Raw genomic sequence first — 23,988 nt, forward strand, 5'->3', positions numbered from 1 at the left:
TTCGGCATGGGAGCTTATGAATAATAATAAAGAAAACATCAGACTGGATATCGGTGACATGGTTACACAGCACTGACAGCCAGAAAGACAGCCTGCTTGGATATGAAGTCCTTAAGTCCATTACTTAAATCTAAAGTTACACCCTGCCCTCTAAACACCACCTCCTCTATAAAACTATTATGTGTGAAAGACACTAAAGAACTAACTTGAGATTTCGAATGTGCCCTTCAGTTTTCTGTGTTTGTCACTGTAGTGTCTTTCTGCTGGAGAATATGGCATAGACTAGGAGGGAGTGTGCACGGGAGCCGGAACTCTGTATCCATGTATAAACTGCTGCGGTTTTGATGAAAAATGAGCTTCAATACAAGGTGACACCATCAGTCTGTGACACTAGGAGACTATTAAAAGACTAATGGAGTTGCGTGCCCCCACGCTTACAGAGAAACACCTGCACCCTGCAAGTCCCAAAAATAAAAGCTCAGTATGTATAATTTAAGTAAATTAATTAAATAAAATTATTTTTAAACTATTTTGTTAATGTCTGTGGTCTGACTCACAGATGTTGATCTTACAATACTGGGTAACATACTATAGAGAAATAATGGAGAATATATATGCTTTTCCAAGCAATAGGTTTATCTACGTAGCAATATGCAGAAAATTGTTAGGAGCTGAAGTTGAATGTATGTTTTAGGGGAACCTAATAAACACTCAAAATCATCATCTTACGCTTCTTTAAAATCCTACATCTTACAAAAAAAGAACTTCATAATTAATGCTTAAATAGCTGTCCCTCTGTGTGCCACAAACAAAGCTGTGGGAGTTTTGTTTTGGCCAAGTGACTGGGTAGGGAGAGAGAAGGAGAAGAGGTGGAATAAGTCAAAAGAATCAATCCATCTCCCAGAGACAAACCATCACATATAGGAAATTTCCCATGTCAGCTTATTTAGAAATAAATGAGGATGTCATGCAGACAGTGCTGGACATTAAGTTACGATGCTGGGAGTACCATGTCCCCTGATAGTCCTGCTATTTCATCAGCAGTGCCCCACCCTATTATTTACCCTGAGATGTCCCTTAGGTACCCGTTACAGTATCAACAAAGAGGAGCCATGCTGTGCATAAACATTGGCTCCTGTACACTACAAGATGAAAATCTACCTCTACTCATCCTACACAGAGGAAAAAAAAACCCACACTTAACTGACCCCAGCCTAGTTTCCTGATCCATCAGAAGGTACTAGTTTTAAGCTATGTACAGTCCATAACACCAATTCTTGTGTCTCACATTCTGTCTCTACACCATCTAGTACTTTGCTGGCTGGAAGAGTGGTACTTTGTTTGGCACGGAGACACAGGCAGCCTGGGAGTGCTGACATACAACAGACATAGGCTGAAAAGTGGGGAAAAGTGAGCTCCCTTAGGAAAGATGGAAAATGAAACCAGATGCTACCAATACTGAGAGAAAGAAGAAACCAGATCTGATCCTTTAGATGACTTGATGGAAGCTGCTCATGTTCAGAGGCAGTAAGACCAAATTCAGCTCTAATTAAGTCACTAATGTTACAGCAGGATAAACATGATCTTTTAAGCATCACAGGTATGAAACAGGGACAGAGAAGGTCACATCGCAACAACTGCTTGAGTTCCAGCACGAGCACTACAGAATTTTACTGAGGTGGCCTGAGGGACATACCTTAGGTCAACTGCCCCCCAGTCATGTCAGTGTGGCAGATGCCACCAAGCACTGCAAAGTTGCTACATGGATCACCAGGAGCTTTAGCTTGGGACCAACCAGCAGCAGGCAGAAGTCATCTCAAGTGCAGCTCAAACCCCCATGTCCTCAGGGCAACTGGTGGAATCAGCCTACCAAATGCAGCAAGGTATTTTTTAGTTTACTTCTGTCTTTGGAGTGCACGTAGTTAGGAAAAGCGACAAATATTAACAGTCTCTTTGACTCAGGTGCAAACATATCTTTGGAAAAAAAAATAAAATTGAACAAAATAAAAGCAAAAAGCCCCAGCAAGCTTCCCAAAATAGGTCAGATGCTTCCAGTGCTTTCGTCTTCTTCAATCCATAACAACCATTGCCTCTGGAAATCTGTTTGCATTTGCTGGTCTTTATGAGCACCCCCAGTCAGCACAGCAGAAAGAGAGTCGCTGTTGATTCTCCCCACCCGAATCTGCACTCACACACTGCACCATGCTCTGCTTTTGAGGGGCTTTCACTTACTGTGCTGGGAAGTTGGATGCTGCAGCTAAAACTGGATCTAGGCAAGTACAGGCGAGAGGGGAGGTCTCTGTCAGAGTGGGTCAGGCAAAGAGCCGAGACCTGTGCACCCCAACTAGTCAGTGACTGACATACTCTTCGCACCAAGCTGACACCAGTACAAGCTGAGACCCTGCAGCTGCCAAGGGGAGCCCCCACCATACCCCACTGAGAAGCTCCATTGCAGCCCCCCTCCTCCTCTGCACGTGTATCTGCTTGCCGGAGCCAGACAGCAGGCACAGATTATATAAGGTTGCTCCAGGATGCCTGTCCTCTCGCCTCAGTGCCACAGCTGCTGAGTGATGGATGCACTGGAAAATGTTTTTCATTGCCTCCCTCGCTGGGGAGACAAGTGCTCTGCGGAAGCTCTCTGATCCTGTGCTGCTCTAGGCTGCTGGAGTTAAACGTAAAGCCACATAGAGAAAGGATTGTTCAGTATATGGCAAAATAAGCAGATACATCTTAGTGTAAAATAGGACTCTGGCTTAAGCTGCCCACGGGAATTCAGGGGAAAGAAAAAGTAGAGCGCAAAGATCTGCAAGGCATGCAACACTAGACATGTTTTTGTTTCGGAGTAGCCTCTACACCAACTCATGTATGAAGAAGGAGGTTCAGGGTAGGCTATGTTTATGCTGCAAGAGCTTCTATTATCTTGATTATTACATTATTTATGTGCATAATAATAATTTATCTGCAGCAGTCCTTGACGTTATCATCCTCATTTTGCCAATGTGAAACCGAGGCCTAGAGAGCTTAAAGGCTAGACTTTTATACATACGATGGTGCCCAACTCCCACTGAAATCAAAGGAAGTTATGTACCTAAATATGTTGAGGATTTTTAATGAACAAAAGAAATCAGTGGGGCAGTTAGGAATTTCAGGACTCAGGCTAACCAATCTATTAATCTTATATAATTGAAAGCACTCTGTCCTTGTAAAGATTCTGATTTTTTTTCTTTTTCATCCTAATTCAAGTATCTCAGCATAGTCTCCATTCTTAGTCAGACACCCCTACTGTCTGTGCTTGGTACCCGCAGGTGAGGTACTGGTTACTAAGGTGTCATGGGTTGATTTTTCTTTTTTTTTTGAAAGCTTCCTTCCCAGATAGGCAAACTCAAGGGTTTGTTTTGTTGTTGTCATTATTGTTATTCATTTGTTTCTAATACTTTCTCTTTGGTTTACCTGTGGTTGTTCCACAGGTTTCTGGAAATTTACTGAGTAGAATTCTTGCAGCAGCATCAATGACAACCAGCCTTATAAATCATGGCTTCTGTTTAAGTGTCATACAGGACAGAACAAAACACTGAGTCCAGTCTCACTAGCACACTCTGAGATCTGAAAATACCGATATCAAGCACGGGCTGGAAAGCGACTAAGAATCGCTGAGGACATTAAGTTTATGGCAGTCTTTGCCATAACATTATGGAATGTTGTATGCCTCTCTATAGGTAGCAAGAAGTTTAAATCCTGCTAATGCTATTGGATTCTTTGAGAGAACAATTTTTCAATTACACATAATTAATAGTAATTACCCTTTATCTTCAGAGACCAGAACAAAGAATAATTAATCCATCTTAACATCCCCGTTACGGAGGTATTAAATGTGGGGGTTTTACACAGCAGATTACACAGTAACTGATGTGGTCTACTGTTCCATAACACAGAAAGGAAAGAGAAAAGAGAATCCTGAACTAGTATTCTAGTTTTTTCTTTAACTAGTTTGGAAACAGCTGTTTGCTTCTTGCAGCAGTTTGCTGCAAATGAAAAGTGTGTTGCCTCTCATATAAAAAAGTAGTTTTACTATATTTTATAATTAACCAGATTAAATGTATGTTTTACTAATTTTTAACGTGTATCTATGAGTAAAGTATTTGCAATTATTCCCATTGCAGAGCTGGAGAAAATGAAGCTTGGAAGTTTAGGGCCAGCTTCTCACTTGGCACAACACCTTTTTTGTACTGCTTTTCTCTCACGCTGGTTTTTGCTGCACAGGAAAAGAATCCTGACTCTGTGTTCATTCTAGACAGCACATGCCAAACTCATAGACAGTTACACCCTTTATCAGATCTTAAAATTTGGCTTCAGTCTCCCAAAGCGGCTTCCAATTTTCAATATCTTAATGGAAGCTTACCTTACAACACTTGGATGTCTCTCAGAGCACACAGTCACTACTAAACTGAATGGAAATTTCCTGTTCTTGACTATAAAAAATCAAAATAAAAATGAAGAAACATGAATTTACTACTTTGATTTTGAGTAGTCCAAGATCACACTGCAAGCCACTGAAAGAGGCCAAACCAGAATTTGCTTCAAACATACGGTTTTGAAAGACAAATATTGCATGTGGCAGGATGACAGCAAAGATGAGAGCAGTGCTGCAGGCAGCATGCGTGGCAGCTCTGGCTGACAGACCAGCAGTCTCTGGCCCATGACAGCTTGGGTGCCCAGAAAGCTTATGATTAGCAATTACATGTTAAGGCGATAAAAAAGAATAGCTTTTATTCCTACAAGTATTGATCTGAAGGATCCTGAGCTTGAAAGGGGGGAGAGTAGAGAGAGATAGAAAATGGGGGAGTAAAAAAGGAAGGGACCAAAGGGAGAAAGAGAATGCCCCAAATGTTAAATGAAAGCATCTGCACGAAAGCCTCCAGGCCAATGTGCTTAGAGAATGCACTCTTCTGTCTCAGTGACCTTGTGAAGATAAAGTGAACAAAAAGCTTCAGGCAACATCAGACAGAGGATTTAAGATGCAGTTTTAATTTTAGCCAGATTGTTTTGTATTTTTGATAGCAGGGTTATCTGGGGATGCAATGTGCATACAGTGGAACAAAATTTAGTTGTCACCCCCAACTCTGATACTCCACCTGATGGAAAATTCAGTTCCACGCTTCCAGGGGGAAGCAAAAATCAGGGGTTTGGCTATGCAAGGAAGAACAAATTATAGTATCACTGGGATGGAGTGAGCCTGGATGAATCCAGTGCATCCTAATTTTACTCCAGAATGCAATCACTGGGCTACCTTTGTGGATGAGCAACATACAAGACCTATACTCCAACACAATACACTCTAATATGCTGGTTCCTTCTACTCACATTATGTCCTTGCTCTGTATCTCCAGACTGACAGCTATTTACTATGAACAAACAGTTTAATCACCCCGTACCTCAGTTTCCTCATCTATAAAATGCAAACATCCTACCTAAAAAGAGCGCAAGGATTCACTAACTGATATGTGTTTTTTCAGTGAACACATTTGTTGGTAATTTTAATCATAGCAAATACATACAAACTTTAAGAGGTGGCTGCATACAATAAAACATATGCATTAATCATGATGTCTATTGCAACTTATTAGCACATTAATTCTATGCAATGCAAATGCAATCTAATCAGCAATCTGGGGATTACAAATACTGTATAAATCCCAAATGAGGGTCTAGATCTTCAAGCCTGTAGTAAAATGTCAAATCATGAACTAAAATGGTAACAAACCCAACCTGGATGGATTGGGAATAACCCCTCCACATGCATACTACCACATGTAAGAAACACGAGCTGGGAAAATGAGACCTCCATATTCATCCTGCACCTCCCTTAGCATCGCCACTTTATTAGACAATCATTGACAAACACTTATGCTGATCAAGAATCTTCTATCCAAAGTTCTCAAACTGCTTTACAAATTGTCTCTGATGTGCGTGGGCAGTGCATGTTATTTCCCCCCGTCCTCACATACTCTACCTTCCATAACTTCTATTTGGTAAGCTATCCTGAGGCCACATTGCTTCTCCAAGTCTGCAGGAGAGACATCCATCCCCTTTCTTGGCAGGTCTCTTGACCCACTCTTCAATTTAAATGGCATTTTCTGACTTTTTCTCTCTCGTCTTTTCTTAGGAGACCGTTCTTTCCCACCTTGACTGTATAACTCACCATCGCTTGCAAGCGACAATTTCTTGAATCACAGACGCTGGAATCAATACAGCGAAGCTTGCAGAGAATGGGAGCGAGGAGGTGGGAAGACAAATGTGAAGACGTTGTAACCTTTTAGTCCTGTGCTGTCAGCTCAGCACATCACGATGCCTGACTGGACTCACATAGCTCGTGCTAACACAGGCAGTGACTGTACAGGGAGCTGTGGTGGCTCAGATCAGCTCTGTGTATCCTCCAAACCAACAGGGAACTAAAGGCAATATCCTACGTGAAATAAAGCAGGATAGGCCTCTCTCACAGCACTGCTCTCTCTTTGTACCGTGTCTCTCCTAATCAGCGTTCTGGACCGAAAACAGAGGCCTTTGCTATACATAGGGCCCAGACTGCAGCATGCACAGTGCACACGTCCTATTGGATTACAGGGCAGAGTGCACTCACATGGTCTACTTGTCAGAGACCCAGCCGTGCCTCTGCAAAACGAGGGAAATGTGGGAGGGCATGAATGAAAGCAACCCAAGCAGCACAGGGCAACCTGAGCCCCGTCAGAAGGCAGGATGGTGGATGCAACCAGAAAGACAGGGGCAGCAGGCAAATATACCTTGGCAGGCATGCTGGAGGGCTAAGCCAGGGCCTCACTCCATAGGGAAAATACATGGGAATCTTCATGGACTTTGATAACATTCAAAAATATGAGAATAGCCTATCACCTAGGAGCTCATTGTATTGACAAGTGGAACAGATGACAGCTAGATCCTAGTTCGGATACTAAACCACAAAGCAATATGGCAAAGATCAATGCAATGCAGTCTCTCTCATCCAGAAAATGTTTCTATCTGCATTAGCTTCAGAAACTGACAAACTTCCCCCAGTCCCTTTGATCATGGCCCCAAAGAAAAGGTATTTTGGAAAGTCCATATTGAACTTTATGGGTTTTTTTTCTCCCCAGGCAACTCATATTCTGCAGTTCCCAGAAAACCACAACTCAAAAATGTGATCACAGGTGAAGGAGAGATGAGTTAACAGAGAAAGGGAGAGTACAGCCGAACAGGCATCTCTTTCAGAGGGCAGAAGTTTATCATCCAGAACAGGATTTCCATGGGGTTTATCACTCTTTTCGTTGTCTAGAATTAAGGTCATTAAAGAAGATGTTTCCACTCTGAATTAGCAATGAGTTACTGCTTAATTTATAGTGCTTGGCACTCCCATGTGATTTGGCCCCAGAAACCCTGGTGAAAGCATTTCTTCTATGAATTATAGGCTGCCCTAATGGATTCTTTCTCCCACTCCAGACTCAGGTGACTACTTTGTAACTTTTCTTTTACCCTCCCCATTCCCCTCTCCCCAGTTTCTTCTCCTACCAGACCTTTTCCAAGAGCACTGTTTCCTCAGATCATCTGTCAAGAGATCACAGCTTTGAAAAGCACCACTGAAATAACTATAAGTAGCAGCTCTGTTCCACAATTTTCTCAGGTGTTCTCTCTTGTTAGACAGTTAGTACATATCCAAAACACCTCATACCCAGAGCGTGAGAAGCTATGAATACCGTAGTAGTTTTGTGAGGTAGGGAAGGCAGAGAGCCCTTCCAGGAGCACAGGGGTAGCACTGGACGCCCTCCTGAAGCTCTCAGCCCCACCACCTGCCACAACCAGAGGGCGACTGTCGCGCCAGGCCTGTCTTTACCCACCTCCCCGGGGCCTTCCCGCGGCTCCAGCCAGACGAAGCCGGGGTGTGAGCGCGGGAACGTCCCGCTTCTCTCATTTAGACGTTTTGGCACTAGACAGAGCGGGTTTAGCCAAGGTGGATTGAAGCAACGCAGCGAAAAGGACTAAAGCCAGGTGTATTACCCCCCGGTGCGCCCGGGGGAGCCGAGCGCCAGCCGCCGCCTCAGGCCAGCCGGCCCAGCCGCGCGCGCCCCCGCGCGGAGGAGGCGGGAAGCAGTGCGCATGCGCACACGGCGCGGGCTGCCGACGAAGGAAGTTTGGACTGCGCCGGCGGTAGGGGCTCCTCCGTCCCCGCGCGACGGCGATTGGCTGCAGTGCGCGGAGTCCCGTGGCCCATTGGCTAGGCGCAACGTCCGTCCGGATCGGGCCCTGTCGCCGCCATGGTTCGCTTCAAGAACAGGTAAGGGAGGAGGCGCGGGTGCGGGTCAATCGGCGCTCCTGCCCCGCTGAGGCCGCGGTCTGCTGCAGGTATGTGCTGTGCGAGGTGGTCTCGGAGGACCCGCGGTGCCGGCAGTGCATCGAGGACCGCGCCGTCGGCCTCGCCGTGAGGGACGCCATCGGGCGGGTGCACGGGGACTACGGCCTGGCCTGCTGCTCCATCTCCTTCACAGGTGCCGGCGGGGCGCGCCGCCCCCGGGCCCGCGGGGCGGTGAGGGGGCTCCTGCGGGAGGGGCCGGGCTCACCGCTGCGCCTCTGCCCCCGCAGTGAAGTACGTGAACGCCTACACCGGGACGGTGCTGCTGCGCTGCCGCAAGGACTTCTACAGGCTGCTCTGCTCCGCGCTCCCCTTCGTGAGGCAGCTGGAGAGCCGGGGCCAGCGCTACCCCTGCGCCCTGCACACCCTGCACGTCGGAGGTCAGCCGCCCCCGAGGGTCTCCGGTGCCTGGCGGGAGGCGGCAGAGCCCCACCGCACCTCCCAGGCTCGAGAAGCCCCTCTTGCTGCTGTGGGTGCCATGGGCACAGCTTGTGTGTCCACAGCATCTGGCTGATCTAAGCAAGAAACAGGCAGCAGCGGTTCTTGGTTGAAATCCTCATTAATTCTGCTTGAATCGTTACATTTAACACAAAACCAGAACAGCAAGTACCCCATCACTTCATTTTCTTTTAAAAAAAGTATATTCAAAGTATAGTATTGTCTATATCCTGAAGATTAACCACTTGGGGCAAATAACAGGCAGTACACGTTAGAAATTATTATTCCACCACTTAACAGTAGGGAAAGGAAGTCTACAGCCCCTTTTCAGCACTTGCATTGATAAAGTTGTTACCTGGGGCATTTGTCACTTGATACAGTGATCTTCAGAAAATATACTAGTAGCTCTTAAACACCTGGTTTTGTAGATAGTTAACATATTGTTCTTGTGACTCCTACAGGTACCATAAGAACATGTCAGAAATTTCTGATTCAGTATAATAGAAGACAGCTGCTGATGTTGTTGCAGAACTGTACAAATGAAGGTGAGTTCCTCCAGCTGCTTTCCTAAAATGCAGCCTCAGTTCCCAGGGTTTTTGTAAGATATGCTGGGCTACTTCTCAATTCTTGAACTGATAAATGTTCCTTTCTTTGGAAGCTGAGGCTATTCCGGCATATGTGATCAAGAAATGACCCTCTGTTGCTCACTCTATTGCAGAGGAAAGACGGTGTATACAGAAGTCCTTGTTGAGCTGTTCCCTTACAGAAGAGCAGTCTCAAAGTGGAGATGAGGAAGATGATGGCACAGAGACAGACTAAATGTTATCTTTAATGTTCACCTCTGTCCTGTACTTGTGAAATCAAGATGTTGCCAGTTACCTTCAGTGTTAAGCAAAGCAGGGGACAGAAAAAGCACCCATTCAAATTTACACTTCATTCCCCCATTCCAAGTGTTCTAAAATAAATTTTTTTTAAAAAAAAGTTTTTACTTAAGTAGCTTACTTGCCTGGTTTACTCCAGGAGTCAAAACCACCTGCACTCCTAAGGAGTGTAGCAGCTCAACGTTGTCTTCATGCTGAGGTACAAGTGAGCTTTAGGCAGTGGGCATAGACAAGGAATGTCATTTACTCTCCTTCAGTACAGAAAAAGCATTAACATATTGCTGGTTTTTACCTTATCTCCAAGTGTACCTGTCATCCATAGGGCTATCCATTGCTTTGAGTCACAAAAGCACCAGTTGTGTGCATCGGAGCAGAGATTACAGGGAATGCAAGGTAGAGCTGTAAGGCTCAACTCCATCAGACCCGTTATAAAACTCATAGGTACAAGTACTGCTTAGATATTTATTGAGTTTACACCAATCGGTTACAGGAAAGTAGCGCTGCTGGTATTATCTCTTGAATCCATAGGAAAACAAGATACAACTTGAAGATGCTGTCCTGTGGAGACTGCCCCTGCAGATGGGACAGCCTTCCTTGCCAGCATCACTTCCCTTGTTCTAGTGCCTGTGAGATGTGGAGGTGAGTTACACCAGCTCCAGCTATTCTGTCTCTCTTCCCAATGCAAAGTTGACTATAAATGTGTAGAGATAATAGAACACAACAGATACTGGTTAGACACTTAAGTAGTTACTCTCCTGTTCCATGGCTTAAAACGACTATTACAAACAGGAAAAAATAGTACTGTGAACACAGTTAACTGCATACTTGAAACTTTCTTAGTTGCTTTCTCTGCCCTCACCAATACTTTTCCCGATGTACATGTAAAGCATTAACAGCAAGATGTGTTAACACTTTCAGGCACCTTGTCTTAGTTTCTTTGCAGTCTCTTGACAAGCTGTACTGTCTTCCCATCAAATGTAGTTAATTGCGACCAAGCGTGAAGTCAGGCTGCTTTCAAAGAATGCTTTGCAGATGCTTCCTCTGTCCTCCTGTAGCAGTTGGAAGTATCCTTACCTCTGCCCTCTCCCCCTTCTTCCTGGTTTACAGCCACATACAGAGTTTTGTGAAGTACACTCCTTGGTACTAGCTTCCCATGTGCACATGCTTCACTGCCTCGAGGAAGCAGTGGTATAACGTGGAACCTACTCCTTTGAAATCAAGCATCACTGTATTGACATAAACTTTTCAAACAGGGATGCAACTAATGACTTTAGCAGTGGTGGTAGAATATCTGACTCCAGGAGTCTCAAACATACTGTGACTGATCTGACCAAGGAAGCATCTCAGAGGGACAGAGCACATAAACTTAAAAGCCAGTGCAAATGCATGCAGACCACCGGTGCAAGGGAGGCCAAAACCAACAGAGGACACTGTCGGTCTCGCACTGTAAGTTTGGTGGTACTTTATACCAGCTCCCTGGAATGAATTCTGTCAGTAGGAAGGTTAAGAGTTGAATTTGTGCAGCTAAGCGTTCTTGTGCTCCACGCTGATATGACAGTACAGTTACAGGTCAGGAAGTGTGCAGTATGTACTGTAAGTGTGTGTGCATATGATTTATTGCAACTGTTGGCCTTGACTGGAACATCACACCTATAGGTCATTTTATTCAACAAAATCCACACCACTTAACTCATTGATTAGCTCAAATCAAACCACAAGCAGTGCAGAATGTGACCACCCACAGGAAGGGCAGGGAGGGGTCCAGAAGAGGCATGTTTATAAGCCCGAGGCGCTTAGTGCAGATCAACTTGCATCCCAGGACCAAGCAGATACAGGCCTTTATCCCAGTACAAGAGACGCCAGTGCTTGCTGGGGGATAAAAGCTATCTACTGACTCCAGCTATCAGTTGTTCTTCCAATTCAAGACCAGCCAGTATCAAATACCATTCAGGTAGTTGTAGCCAAGAGCCCTAGGGTGGAGTGTTTATTCTATATGATCAGGTTACAAAGAATGTGTAGCCCATGGTTGGCAAAAAAAAAAACCAAAACAACCAAAAAAAAATTAGCAGCCTCACTCACACCCACATTAAAACAGAACTGAACAACTGAGGGAAGCCAGGAGGTTCCTTCTACCACTAGTGCCAGTACACATCTTGAAATACACAAATTCTTCAAGAGTCACTTCAAAACCAAGTAGCCAAGTTCTGCTTTACACTCACTTCAGCTTTAAATCTTTCCAAGCCAGGAGAACAGGAAGAATTCTTGCTCTTTAGAAAAAGAACAGATAGAGCAGCCAACACCCTAAAGTCAGTAAGCTCTTTTGCCCATTTCCAATGCAGCAGAAACCAGTTTCTCAAGAGAGCAGTTTGACAGCTTTACTGAAACAGCACAGTCAGATGGACTTCTGCCCACAAATACTTCTAGGGAAACAAAGGCTCTCTGCCTCTTCGCTTAGGTAATATTGCAGTATTCTGGCAGTGCCACACAGCTGTAAAGACTTTCATTCTGCTTATTAGGCCAGAAGAACTTGACTTGGCACTGACCAGAAGCTTTGGCTGATTTGCCTCTGGGTTGTTTCTTTCAAAACTTTGTTTCAGTATAATCTGATTAAGCAGTTGGAATCAAAAGATCTTACTTCAGCATACACTGTCATGCCTTCCTCCTGAACCCCCTAGAAGCCCTGGAAACACAAGTTTAGTCTGTTCAAATTTAAGTACTTAAACTATAGCAGCAAAACAAAGCAAAACAAAAAGAAAACCAGGAGAGAAAACTTCTCTTGAATAGCAGAATCACTTTGTGTGAACAACAGAGGTGCTGAACAATAGCTTCTGCTTCTGTTTCTTTCTTTTCTTGCCTCCCTTTTCCTCTGTGAAGAATTAAAATGATACTGTCATTCTTCTCATGGAACAGGAACATCACACAGAAACAATAAATGGTCTTCCCTAGCCTAAATGACTTCTACAGGTCCTTCTTACCAACTCACTGAGCACCAGGCAGTTTAATTTCAACTAGAAAATTACTGGAGACAAACAAAGGGACACTCCATCACATCTAAAGCACACCTACAAACATGCCTAACTGATTCTAAAGTTGCTCTTGCAACAGCAGATCCTAGGACTGCAGGCGTGCAGCAGTCTGCCTTTCATACAAGTATCCCTTTCATCCAGGTCAAAAACCCACTATAACTGGAGCTGGTACTCAATTTCACTGAAACTTCCAGTCCCTCCCATGCAACTCTTTCCATCATTCAGTGCCGTCTCCAAACAGAAGCCAAAGCTAAAAGTCAGAACTGAGCATTATAAATTAGTTTTATCAGCCAGCACCAGGCTTGGAGGTTTAAGTTCATCTCAATTTGTTTCAGATTCCCTCATTTGAAGTTTCAGCTACCAGTTACCTTGATATTTTGGTCAAACTTAATTCGTAGTTCAGCAGCTCAGGTATTTTTAGTTCAAAAGTGGACAACCTGAACTTCCTTGAGATAAAGCTTAAATTAAGTTCCAGTAGAGACAAGGCAAACATGATTGTAGAAAGCCATCTTTGTCCTAACAGAATTCTTTGCTAGTTGGAGATCTTCTCAGCTCCCACTAGAAGAGCTGCTTTAAGCTAACAGAAGCCCTAGTCAAGCTGTTCAGAAACCACAACCTGACAATTTTCAGAACTATTCTGCAGCCAATTTTTGGTCCCCAAAATCGTTGCTCTCACTTCTTTGAGAGGAAGAAGGGGAAATACTCAATTTTTTTTCACTTCAGAAACTTTTCATGCCTTCCCCCTCTGCCTTTTACCTGATAAATGATCAGCTGTGGACGGTTTGTCCAGTTTCAGGAGGGCTGCCTCAATAGCTTGACTGAAGGAATTCTGGAAGCTGGGCACAGGTATGCGGTCAGAGCTGTCACTTTCTCCATCGCTATCCACTGGCACAGGGAGAGCCAGAGTGTTCTCATCTGAAAGAAGGAAAGGGCCTTGAGAGGCAGGTTGTATACAACTTTTACAGTGCAAATGCCCCTCCACACTCCAGATGTTTCTTGTGAAGTTACAAGTTTTCTTTTATGGTAAAGAACCTGAAGTAGTAATGCCAAATTTTCTTACCTCTTGTCTTTGGAGCAGGTTTGGGCCATGTTTCTGGTTTTGCCTTTCCAACTCTCAACATCTATCAAAAAAGTTGTAAGAGACAATTAAATCCCATGTACTAGACCAATCCTGCATATCCCCCAAGGGGCAAGAAAATCTAGGAACCTCTTCAAGCACTCATACCCTATGCCGTCTCCGTAAAATTTATCCCATGTTGGTTTTGTGGGGGAAGCAGTTTTGTTCTCAGACCAATCCCTAACCAAGACACAAGCAATTCCAACAAGATTTAGACTGTTACATGGCTTACCTGGGCAAAGGAAGGGAAGGGAGACTCTTCTTCTAAACTCCCACAGAGCAATGGGCTGACCTGGCTGGCAGCAGGTGACAGTGGAGTTGGAATAGAGTCTACAGAGAAAGCAGCAGATAATTAAAGCCTTTGGCAAAGGCACTCATTATGCTGCTTATCAGGATGAAACAGAAATGAAGTTTTATTATCTTATGTAATTAACCATTTTTATCTCATCAGTTCCATCTATCAGTCACACAGTGGGACCTCAAATTTCCTCAGTTGTTTTTTTTAAGGGTAATTTAAGTTTGGTTGTTGGGTTTTTTGTTGTTTTGGGGGGGTTGTTTACTTATTCTGGGGTGTTTTGCAGGTTTTTTGTTTTGGTGGGGGTTTTTTTGGTTTTTCTTTGGTTTTTTGGTGGTTTTGGTCCTGTCCCGTCCTTCCTCCCCCCAAAAAAATATTTAGGAACAGTTTCTATTTAGTATTTTTTATGAACTGCAAGACAAAACATTTGGTAAAACATCACTGGTCAACAACCTGAGTGCTCATCAACTGTGTTTTACTATAACATAGTGGGGAAGGGTAGAAAAAAATGCCAACAGTGTTTTCCTGGCATACATTCCCTTTGGGGGGATTTTTTTCCTTCCTTTTCTTCTGCCACAGCAAAAAATTTAAAACATGAGGTAACTACAATGCAGATCTCACTGTCACTGAAGTAGAGGTAGTAAAAAGCAGAAAAAGGACCAGAATGTTTCTTAGCCACATCAGCCTTTTGTGTATGATCTCACAAGCAATCTAGGAAAGAAGCATTCTTTGATCAGTATTAAGAAAGTTTATCGTGATGACCCGAGCTGTAGATCCCAGAACGATCAAGAGCTAGGTGCAATGTGTTTTTCCAGATGCTCACCTGTCTGAAACACAGGGCTTCTGCCAAGAGGAGACAGACAGAAGCTCTGATGATCAATGCTGGTAGTTTCTCCAGGGCAAGAGGTAAAAGCAGGGAACTGCTGCAGATTCTCTAAAGCAATATGGACCTCTGGATCTAGAAAGAGGTTTTAAATTAAAGCACTACTCAACGTGGGGGAGGACTGGCAATATGCAATTTGTTTCAGGAGTCTAGGAGGTGCCAACTCAATTTGCTTTCCACCCTCTATTTTAGAGACCAGTACAAGCCCTGCTGCTGGATGGAAGCAGTTCCTAGGCGTATTTTTTTTCCTTCTTCACTTTTCACTCCATATCATGATTACTATAAAAACAAAACTAAGAATCCTGAGAGCTATATAAACCATGGAGATATCTGCGCCCTCGAATGCCCTCTGTCTCTCCCATGATGTGCAAGTATGCAGCAATTGCATAACAACACTTAACATCCTGACTGAAACAGCTTATATTTTTCACTCTACAGACGCTGTTTCTAATACCTTGTAATCTTATTCTAAGTACATGCTACAAACTAAAGGCCTTAGACTTCACCCTATAGCTCAAGAAATCAGCTCAGCAACTAAAGATGACTGGAAATCCAACAGCTATGCTCAATCCTGACTTACATTTGCCCTGTTTCTTGTTTTCTTCTATCTCAATTCTGCGTTCACGTCGTCGTTCATCACGAGCTTTCTTCTGCCGTAGACGCCGCCTCTTTTCAAGGTCATCTAGGAGCAATGCACAGCATTGGATTATCAAAAAATACCAATAATTTGGCAATGTTTTCTCCACCTTTGAGAACAATGTATTCAGTTGTAATACATCAGTCACAAAATACACTTACAAACAACATACGCTCTTCCAAGATGTCAGGCTTTTTTATCCTTTGTATAACTGTTGTCTATAAAACAGTGAATTGGCGTCATTCTGTCTGGTAGTCATTAGACAATTGGTGCAAGAGGAGTAAAGCTGCTACGTATGGTCCTTTTTCTGCCATTAAAGGATAAGAACGACTTCCCCCTCACCCTCATGGATACACAACAGAGCTTACTAGAAAGGTAGCACCAACCTGAAAACAAGTCTAAAGTCTCCTTAGAGATGACAGGTGGCTTCAAAGCCAGTTCACAAATGCTGAACTCACAGGTGAGGGGCAAGTGACAGAGGTAGCGATGACGCTGTCTTATATCCTGATAAAAAAAAGAGCAGATATATCTTCACAACAAGGTTTAGAGGCTGCCATAGTGATGAATAGCTTATGGAGATAGAATGCCCACCATTCAGCAAATCAAATGGAAAAAGACAGCAGCAGTGACACAATAATCACTTTATGAACTACAAACACGTGAAGGATGCCTTGGGTCAGAACCAAATGCTCCAAGACCTCCACCAGCTACATCGTAATCAGATTTGGTGCAGTTATTCCATCTTGCTTACTGATTTTCTTGCTATACCTCCCTTTTCACATCCCTGGAATAAAATTCTACAGTACCAGTCTTCCGACACAATTATTCTTGCACTGGACTAAATTTGCCTTTTACACTTAAATTTTCTAGACTGAAACAAGCCGAGTTTTGTTTTTCCTTGCAGAGCCAAAAAACTTGAAGACAATTCCCTACTACCTCTATATCCATTCTTACTTGAGCATATCCTTTCTTAAAATGAATTAAGAATTAACGTATAGTTTTTACTGCACATGCCAATACTTACAGTTGTCTTCATCTGACGTAAGAGAATTCAAGACCCATCCCCTCTTCCAGAACTTCAGTGCCTTAAGCACTTCCACTCCCTCTATCTCAAACACTGAAGCTTTTTTCCATTCTCTCTATTTTCGTAACATCCCACCTCTATCCTTGACACTCAGAAACAACTGTTTGTTCAGGACAGAGGCAGAACACTTCTTCAGGCTAAGAAAGATGATAATCTGTCTAGTTCAAGCTACTGTCTTACAGGAGAAATTAATTTACTTTTTTTTTAAGACAGCTTTAACAACAAACCAATCTTAAGCTTGCAATTCTCTTACTTCTAGAACTTCCTACCTTCCAGAAAAAAAACCCCTAGACTGCAGCCTTCTCATCAAAAGCAATATAAGATACTGCACCTTACACAGATGCCCTTCACAGATTAGCATGCCTACCCATTCATAGATATTATTTCTTATTACTGAAGAGAAACAAGTCTCATCTGTCAGCTACAATGATCAATCTGCTAAAACAAGGGCCCTTAATTAAAAAGAAGATAAAATAACTACCTCTGTCATTGAGTAACCAGTTATCTCCACTACAGCTGCAGTTATCTTCTCTGGACTCTTCTCCAAGCTGCCGTACTCACGAACAAGACATCGAACATTCACAGGGTGAAGATACATACACTGTCCATCCTCCGCTATAAGATAAGATATCATCAATTCTTCTTTGCCTGTTAATTTTTAATACCCTTCTCCCCACCTCAGTACATTCTCCAGTAAGAAAATTAAATCTCCTTTCTGACATTCTGTGGGACTTTCATCTCATAGGGGTTAGCTGCATCTAATGAAGTGACAAACATCTTGCACAAGAAGGATCCCAAAGGAGGCATCTCTGCCCCCATAATTCCAGGATTTCATTGCACTGACCTTGATAGAAATAGTAAAAAGGAGAGTTGCTAAGATGTCCACTGCTAATTGCATTTTTAGATTCTTGGTAGCTTGTTTCAGCTGTTTTTGGTTCTTCTGTAGTGTTCACATCTGGTTCCCCTACAGTGTCCACCTCAGGTACTTCCTCTTCATCCAGCACTGCCTCTTCTGCTTCCACAGGAGGTGAAAAGGAACTTGACAGATCAGAGCAAGGCTCCACAAGCTCCTCATCAAACGCAGAGAGATACTCCACACCACACTATCACAGCAGAGAGCATACAGTTACTACCACATCACCTCCTTCAAAAGGTAGTCATCACTGTAAAAATCTTTGGCACCAGTTCAACCATACATTGCAGTGTAAAGTGGCAGAACTAAGTATTAACAAGATTTGCCAGAGCAGAGTTGTCACCCACCTTTTTCTCTTGGGAAATCGCAGGCTCCACAGCCTTGGAGCTTTCTAGGACCAATTCTTCCACAGCTGCACTGATTCCAGCAATGCCATTGTTTTTATCCTGGTCAGCAGAGAGTGCTGTTTCTCGCTCCTACAAGTCATCCAAAGATAATACATTTCAATTTGCTATTTAAGCCAGGAGACTATCACCACAGTTATTTTTAGCTTTGTTCTATACTTCAGGTTTTCACATATCTCTAATTCATCTGTGACAAAGAGTGATTCTTGAAGAGAGGTCCTCTCCTTCCTATTACTGGAAAGCACACTCATTGTAGGATGTCTAAAGGCTCTGAGAAGGATTATTCTACAGGTTTGCTCATGTCTGCCTGATACAGGTTATCCCAAAACTTGCTGGACCCGACAGGGAAACACATCTTCCTCTGAAAGCAAACTCTGTTATGTTTATGGAAAGAATACCATTCAGTAAAAAGCATTCTATTCTATTCTATTCTGTTATCCTGAATATCACACCAGATACCTCATGTCCACCAGGCTACGGTCTCGTCCAAGATTTTTAACACTATTCTAGTGGCAAACATCACCCCTTGGCCAGTACATACATCATGGAGACCAGAATAATCACACACAACCACTTATGCAGCAGAACATAGATGCTTAGCACTCAGCATACTCTTAAAAATAAAGTTACTAAAAGCCTCCAAAGAGGTTCTCACCTTCAGTTCCTGGATAGCCGCCTCAATAAAGCAAGCCTCTGGGGTGTGTTTTTCTTCCTCATACTGTTTTAGTAATGCTGCTTTCTCCTCCAGAATCACCAGCTGCAAGACCTGCTCCCTGGATGCCAGAAGCAGCTTTGAATACTGACTGTGCTGGTCATCTGAACAGGAGGAGCACCAAATCATTAATATCCACATGCAGAGGCACCAGTGTGGACTGTTGTTTCTTCTGAAGTTTTGTTACTGCTCAATTTTCTAAGTTAATCCACCCCAGGGCAGACAATACTTAGCAAGAATTTGATACAGACTCTGGGTATTACCAGTGTTATCACCGATGACACAAGCTGGTACCACATACCTGCTCCGCTACACACATGTACCTGTACCCCACACAGCAGGTTTATCTGCCACTTTCAACCTGCCACTTTACCACCCACAGTTGCTACATACTAAAAAAAAAAATATACTTTTTTTTTAAAAAATCAAGCCTAAATTTCTATACTGTGGAAGCATCACCTTTGAGAAGGCTTGAGTGGTGAAAACTTCCTGAAACAACGCAGTCTGCAGCTTCTTCTTCTCTACATACTAAAAAATACTGCAGCTGGAAAGTTCTGCAAAAGCGACCTCTGTTTTGGCTCAGACTAGTCCATAAGCCCGTATGTATTAAAAATCTATACAAAACATTATTATTGGATTTTTACAAGAAGCACAACAGAAACAGTAAGCTGAAGCATTGCAAGTTTAGCAAAAGGTGGTAGTCTCTGTTACTAGAGACCTTATCTTAACTATGAACAGCAACTACAGCATCACATACTAGTACAGTACCTGTATTTCCTGCTCCCCAAGGGTCCAACCATGTCTACAGAACACCAAGTTAATGCAGAATACCCTGGGTTTAGAATGATCTCAAATCGTATATTTGTTTGTTTTATGAAAGGATTTAAAGTCCTTTTCTTTCAAATACTGAGAAACATGTAAGCACACACCCTGCATGCTGGATACCCATCATGCGTTAGGAGACTTTTTTACAGAGAGCTTAAATGCACGCAGCATTTCACAAATGCAACTGCAAAATGAAGTGAGCCAAGACAGCCTACTAAACAGCAATGTTAAGTAAAATTATTTCTTGAGTCACAAAATTTTTTGTGATACTAACAGATAAGATGATGATGGGTTAGTCACATTACTTGACTGGAGAAAACTGAAGAAGTGAGGCAACAGATGTTTGGAATAGGTTTGCAGTAATTTTGATTATTTTCAGATATCATTCACAGATTTTAGCTGATAAGCGAAGATGATTAAAACCTTGTTGAAGATTACATCCCTGAAATAGTTTAGACACAGAGACAGTTATTTTTGCTAAGTTGTATAATGAGGAGCCAGGAGGAAAAAAAAGTTATGGACACCAAGAGGCCAACAAAAGCAGCAAGAGTCACACCAATGACCGTTATGATACAAAACACACATCAAACTAATGCTAATGACTGAGAAGGCAGGAGTCTGCAGTGCAGTAACATGAAGGGAAACAGCATGCAAGTTAAAGCCTTAGAAAAAACAAAGTGTGGGTAGAAAGCCTATTATTAATCTCTGGTCATTTTCAGCTGCTAAACTCCATGTTTTGTAGTTTGGTTTATTTTAAGATGACAGCATGGCATTGCCATGGTAAACCCCCTCTACACAAGTCCTAGTCGTGGTTAGGAGCAGGATGCCAACCACCAGTACCCAAATACACTCACCTCTGATGTAAACAGGCTGCACCACATTCATCCACTGAGATTTGGGCAGCGCTATCAGAACACCTTTCTCTCTTCTCATAAGTTGCATCGTAATGGTATCACCAATTGCATACTGACGTGTTTCCATTGCAACAACACTGTAACATAACAAGGTTAGTAGCGCAAAAAAAATAATTTCAAAAAGATATATAATTTAATAAATATCAAGTCTCACCTCTTGAGATCCTTCTTGTGAACAGAGCCATAACAAATGGGACATTTACTCCAGGTCTTTTCACTCAAGGAGAGATAGTGAAGGATACACGCCCAACAAAAGATATGCCCACAGCGGGTGATCTTTGCTGCGGTCGGTGGGTACAGACATATTGGGCAAGAGGGTACTTCATGGCTACAAATTCGCTGAAATGGCACATGAGAAGAACAGCACAGGTTTTAGACCTGGAAATCAGTTCCTGTGCTACAGAAGCAGCCACCTGTAAGATCTACTCTAACATATTAATCTTCCAGCTGTTAAGGTTCTGCTTCTTTACCAAGAAACTAAGTACACTGTATACTAAGTAACACCTTCAGGCTGCACATGGAATAACCTTCAAAGCCACCCATCTGGTATTTCTACCCTAATGACATTAGAAAAGTGACTCTTCACACGTTTCCCCTCATATATTCATCATCTCTAAGAGTTAGCAGCACCTTCATCATCCGAATTCAGACACTGAGAAGACAGCACATCAGCTCTGTCGCCTCATTTACCCAAGCAGACTTGGGCAGCCCTATTTAACTGCAAGACTGAACTTACCTATTTCCATGAACATGCTAGTTTAGTCAGACACTTTGTTAGCATCTGTGCGTTGCAGAGACATAACTGCCAACCAAGCACCCAGATTTTTCACCTCTCTTGCAGCGTCAGGTAACAGTAAGCCTACCTCCTCCTCTCCACCTACACCATATACCAAGGCAAGTCTTGGCAGACAATAAGTTTCTACTTGAGGCAACCCAAAGTTCTGACCACAATTCTCAAGAGATTTTCAATTTTGTTGCTAGGCAAGACAGGCCACCTATGCACAGAATAATTCTTCAGAATTCTACACTCTAGTCCTCTTCCATGGACTCATGCCCAAGTGTTCTGTTAATATCTCGATCACAAGGACTCTGTCTACAGAATGTCAGATACTATTTTTGATGAGCTCCCATCTGCGAAAGCAAGAAGAAGCTGCTAATTTTCCTAATAGATTTTAGCACTTCTCTTTTCCTGTCATGAAAGTATTTCATAATATATTCCATGACAGATCTTTCCCAGTATTGTGGGAGTGACAGAAGAGGCCTCAACTCAAAAACAGCTGAGTTTTATGTAACATCACAGAGATAAAGAGGCAGTTAAAGACAGGTTGAGCTTCTTAGTAAGAAGAAAAAAAAAAAAATCTAGCCCATCACAACTGACCACTTGCTCCACAAAGTCCCAGTTGACCAAGGTATCTGGATCAGCAAAGTGGACTGTGTAGTCCTGTTCTTCAGAGACAACAAACTGGCAGCTGGGGAAAGGCAAAGAGACAGATGATCCACTCAGTTGCTTCTAAAAATTCTTTGAGAACTATCCTATAGGATTCTCTGAGCTTCTTCTTTGTCCAGCAGAAAACTGCTAGACGCTGTCAGTAACTTTTACCAACAAAAACTGAAAGAGTTCAATTCACAACCAGATTTCCAGAACACAGGTGTGTCTAATTTGACTTAGACACAACACCACATACTAACTACAGAATGAGCCAGGCAGAGTGGTCTTCCAGAAACATGTAAGAAACAGCCAGCTCCATCGGGGATCTATTAAAAAACAGGGAATCCACAAGTAGGAAAAAAAATGGTCACAAAAACTAGAACTACTGGGGCTCCTGCAAATAGGCTTCACTACAATAAGCCACAAAACAATAGGGAAAAATCAGAAGTATTAATGCTGAAAATAGTTATTATCTTTAACATGATCTGATACAGGAAGTCCTGAACACACTTCAAATTCCGGTGAAAGTGACCATTATTTCCAGTCAAAAGTAATTCTGCTGCTGGATTACTATGCTGATCATCCTTTGGGTTATACTACATACTAGGGGCCTGTGAAATAATCAGCAGTTTAACAACTAACAACCATACAAGTAATTGCTTCTAGGACTTACAAATTCAGATTAGCTTTCATCCAGCAACTGCTACACCTACCATCTCAACACACTATTTTTTGTAAAAAACTACTGTCTTCCATAAGGGAACTACCTACGTCTTCCCAAATGGAGTGTCACATTCTAAAAGTGATGCTAAAAAATTAGAGCAGAAGACTAATTTGTTTGTATCTAAAGGACTCACTCCATCAGATACCTTGTAAATAGGTAAAGGCAACAACTTGATCTATTTTTATTCAAGTGTAGTCATTACCGCTCAAAACACTACGCAGAGGTAAGTTCACCCTGGAAAAGTCAATACAAGTTGTCAAGGTCAAACACAATTCCCTGGCTGATCATCCCTTATAGCTGCCTCTGTAGACGTTTAAGAGCCCTGCTGATCTTCCACTCACTTGGCCTGTAGAAAGAGCTCCTTGTTGAAAGGCTTATGTCCCCACTTGTTCCTTTTCCCCCAGTTGCCATGTCCATTCCCATCAAAATGGCCTGCTTGGCCACGGGGTTCAAAAGTGAAGTTCAGTAAGTGGTTCAGGTTAATCTTCTTGGGACCAGAGAATTGGGCAGGGCTGAACTCTGCCCGCTGAGCCTCTGCTACCTAAGAGACAACAACATTTGTTAGAACTTGCTAGAATTTCCTGCAAAAGCATCAGTACAAGTTGATAGCCAGGCCCCATCAGTAATTACATACAGAACATGAAGCATCCACTCACTCACCTTCTCCCATTCCAGTTCTGCAAATCAAGCAGTGCAGCATTAGAAGTGCATGAGAACTTGGAAGTTAGAACTGAGTGGTCTTACCCCACACTGATCGCAAGGAGGAGCATAAACACAACCTACGTAAGGACAAGTAAAAGCTAGAAAAACCTAGCAGTCAAGGTTAACAACAGAAGAAAGTTGTTCAGATCCTGACGATACTCTTTTAGATGGCCAGTAATATAAGTCTGATTACTATTTGCACAGGTTGTACTTGTTTTGCTTAGTTTTCACACAATGAAGTCCATCCTTAGTAACTTTGCAGACACCAAGATGGGCTGGAGTGCTGAACTGCTTCAGGGTAGGTAGGCTCTACAGAGGGATCTGGACAGGCTGGATCAATGGGCTGAAGCCAACTGTACGAGGTTCAACAAGGAAAAGTGCCAGGTCCCACACTTGAGTCACAACAACCCCATGCAATGCTACAGGCTCGGAGAAGAGCAGCTGGAAAGCCGCCTGGATGAAAAGGACCTGGGGCTTCTGGCTGACAGCTGGCTGCGTGAGCCAACAGCATGCCCAGGTGGCCAACCGCATCCTGGCTTGTATCCAAAAGTGTGGCCAGCAGGACAAGGGAGGTGACCATCCCCCTGTACTTGGCACTGGTGATGCCAC

General features: G+C 43.1%; 2 protein-coding genes across 5 annotated transcripts in view; one reads left to right on the forward strand and one right to left on the reverse strand.

The window, feature by feature from the left end:
- RNF10 (ring finger protein 10) overlaps positions 1–23,988 on the reverse strand; it is a 201,963-nt gene that overhangs the window by 168,071 nt on the left and 9,904 nt on the right. For 3 of the 4 annotated variants that reach the window (XM_055705404.1, XM_014285017.3, XM_055705390.1), the window contains 15 exons: positions 23,019–23,218; positions 21,903–21,993; positions 20,679–20,863; positions 20,465–20,601; positions 18,729–18,889; positions 18,017–18,145; positions 17,601–17,859; positions 17,238–17,371; positions 16,059–16,176; positions 15,616–15,717; positions 14,976–15,110; positions 14,090–14,187; positions 13,801–13,861; positions 13,497–13,655; positions 10,157–12,580 (listed from right to left, as the gene is read on the reverse strand). In XM_055705404.1, the coding sequence (XP_055561379.1) occupies positions 12,504–12,580; positions 13,497–13,655; positions 13,801–13,861; positions 14,090–14,187; positions 14,976–15,110; positions 15,616–15,717; positions 16,059–16,176; positions 17,238–17,371; positions 17,601–17,859; positions 18,017–18,145; positions 18,729–18,889; positions 20,465–20,601; positions 20,679–20,863; positions 21,903–21,993; positions 23,019–23,218 (2,046 nt within the window). In that variant the 3' untranslated portion in view covers positions 10,157–12,503. Of the gene's footprint in view, positions 1–10,156; positions 12,581–13,496; positions 13,656–13,800; positions 13,862–14,089; positions 14,188–14,975; positions 15,111–15,615; positions 15,718–16,058; positions 16,177–17,237; positions 17,372–17,600; positions 17,860–18,016; positions 18,146–18,728; positions 18,890–20,464; positions 20,602–20,678; positions 20,864–21,902; positions 21,994–23,018; positions 23,219–23,988 lie in introns of those variants that run through there. The other variant, XM_055705397.1, reaches the window with a different exon arrangement.
- Positions 8,196–10,030, forward strand: POP5 (POP5 homolog, ribonuclease P/MRP subunit). The gene is made up of 5 exons (XM_005445272.4): positions 8,196–8,320; positions 8,389–8,531; positions 8,626–8,775; positions 9,295–9,378; positions 9,552–10,030. The coding sequence occupies exons 1-5, from the start codon at positions 8,301–8,303 to the stop codon at positions 9,650–9,652; spliced, it is 498 nt and encodes a 165-aa protein (XP_005445329.2). The 5' UTR covers positions 8,196–8,300; the 3' UTR covers positions 9,653–10,030.

Source organism: Falco cherrug, chromosome 1 (genome assembly GCF_023634085.1).
Source record: "Falco cherrug isolate bFalChe1 chromosome 1, bFalChe1.pri, whole genome shotgun sequence".
NCBI classification, from domain to species: domain Eukaryota; kingdom Metazoa; phylum Chordata; class Aves; order Falconiformes; family Falconidae; genus Falco; species Falco cherrug.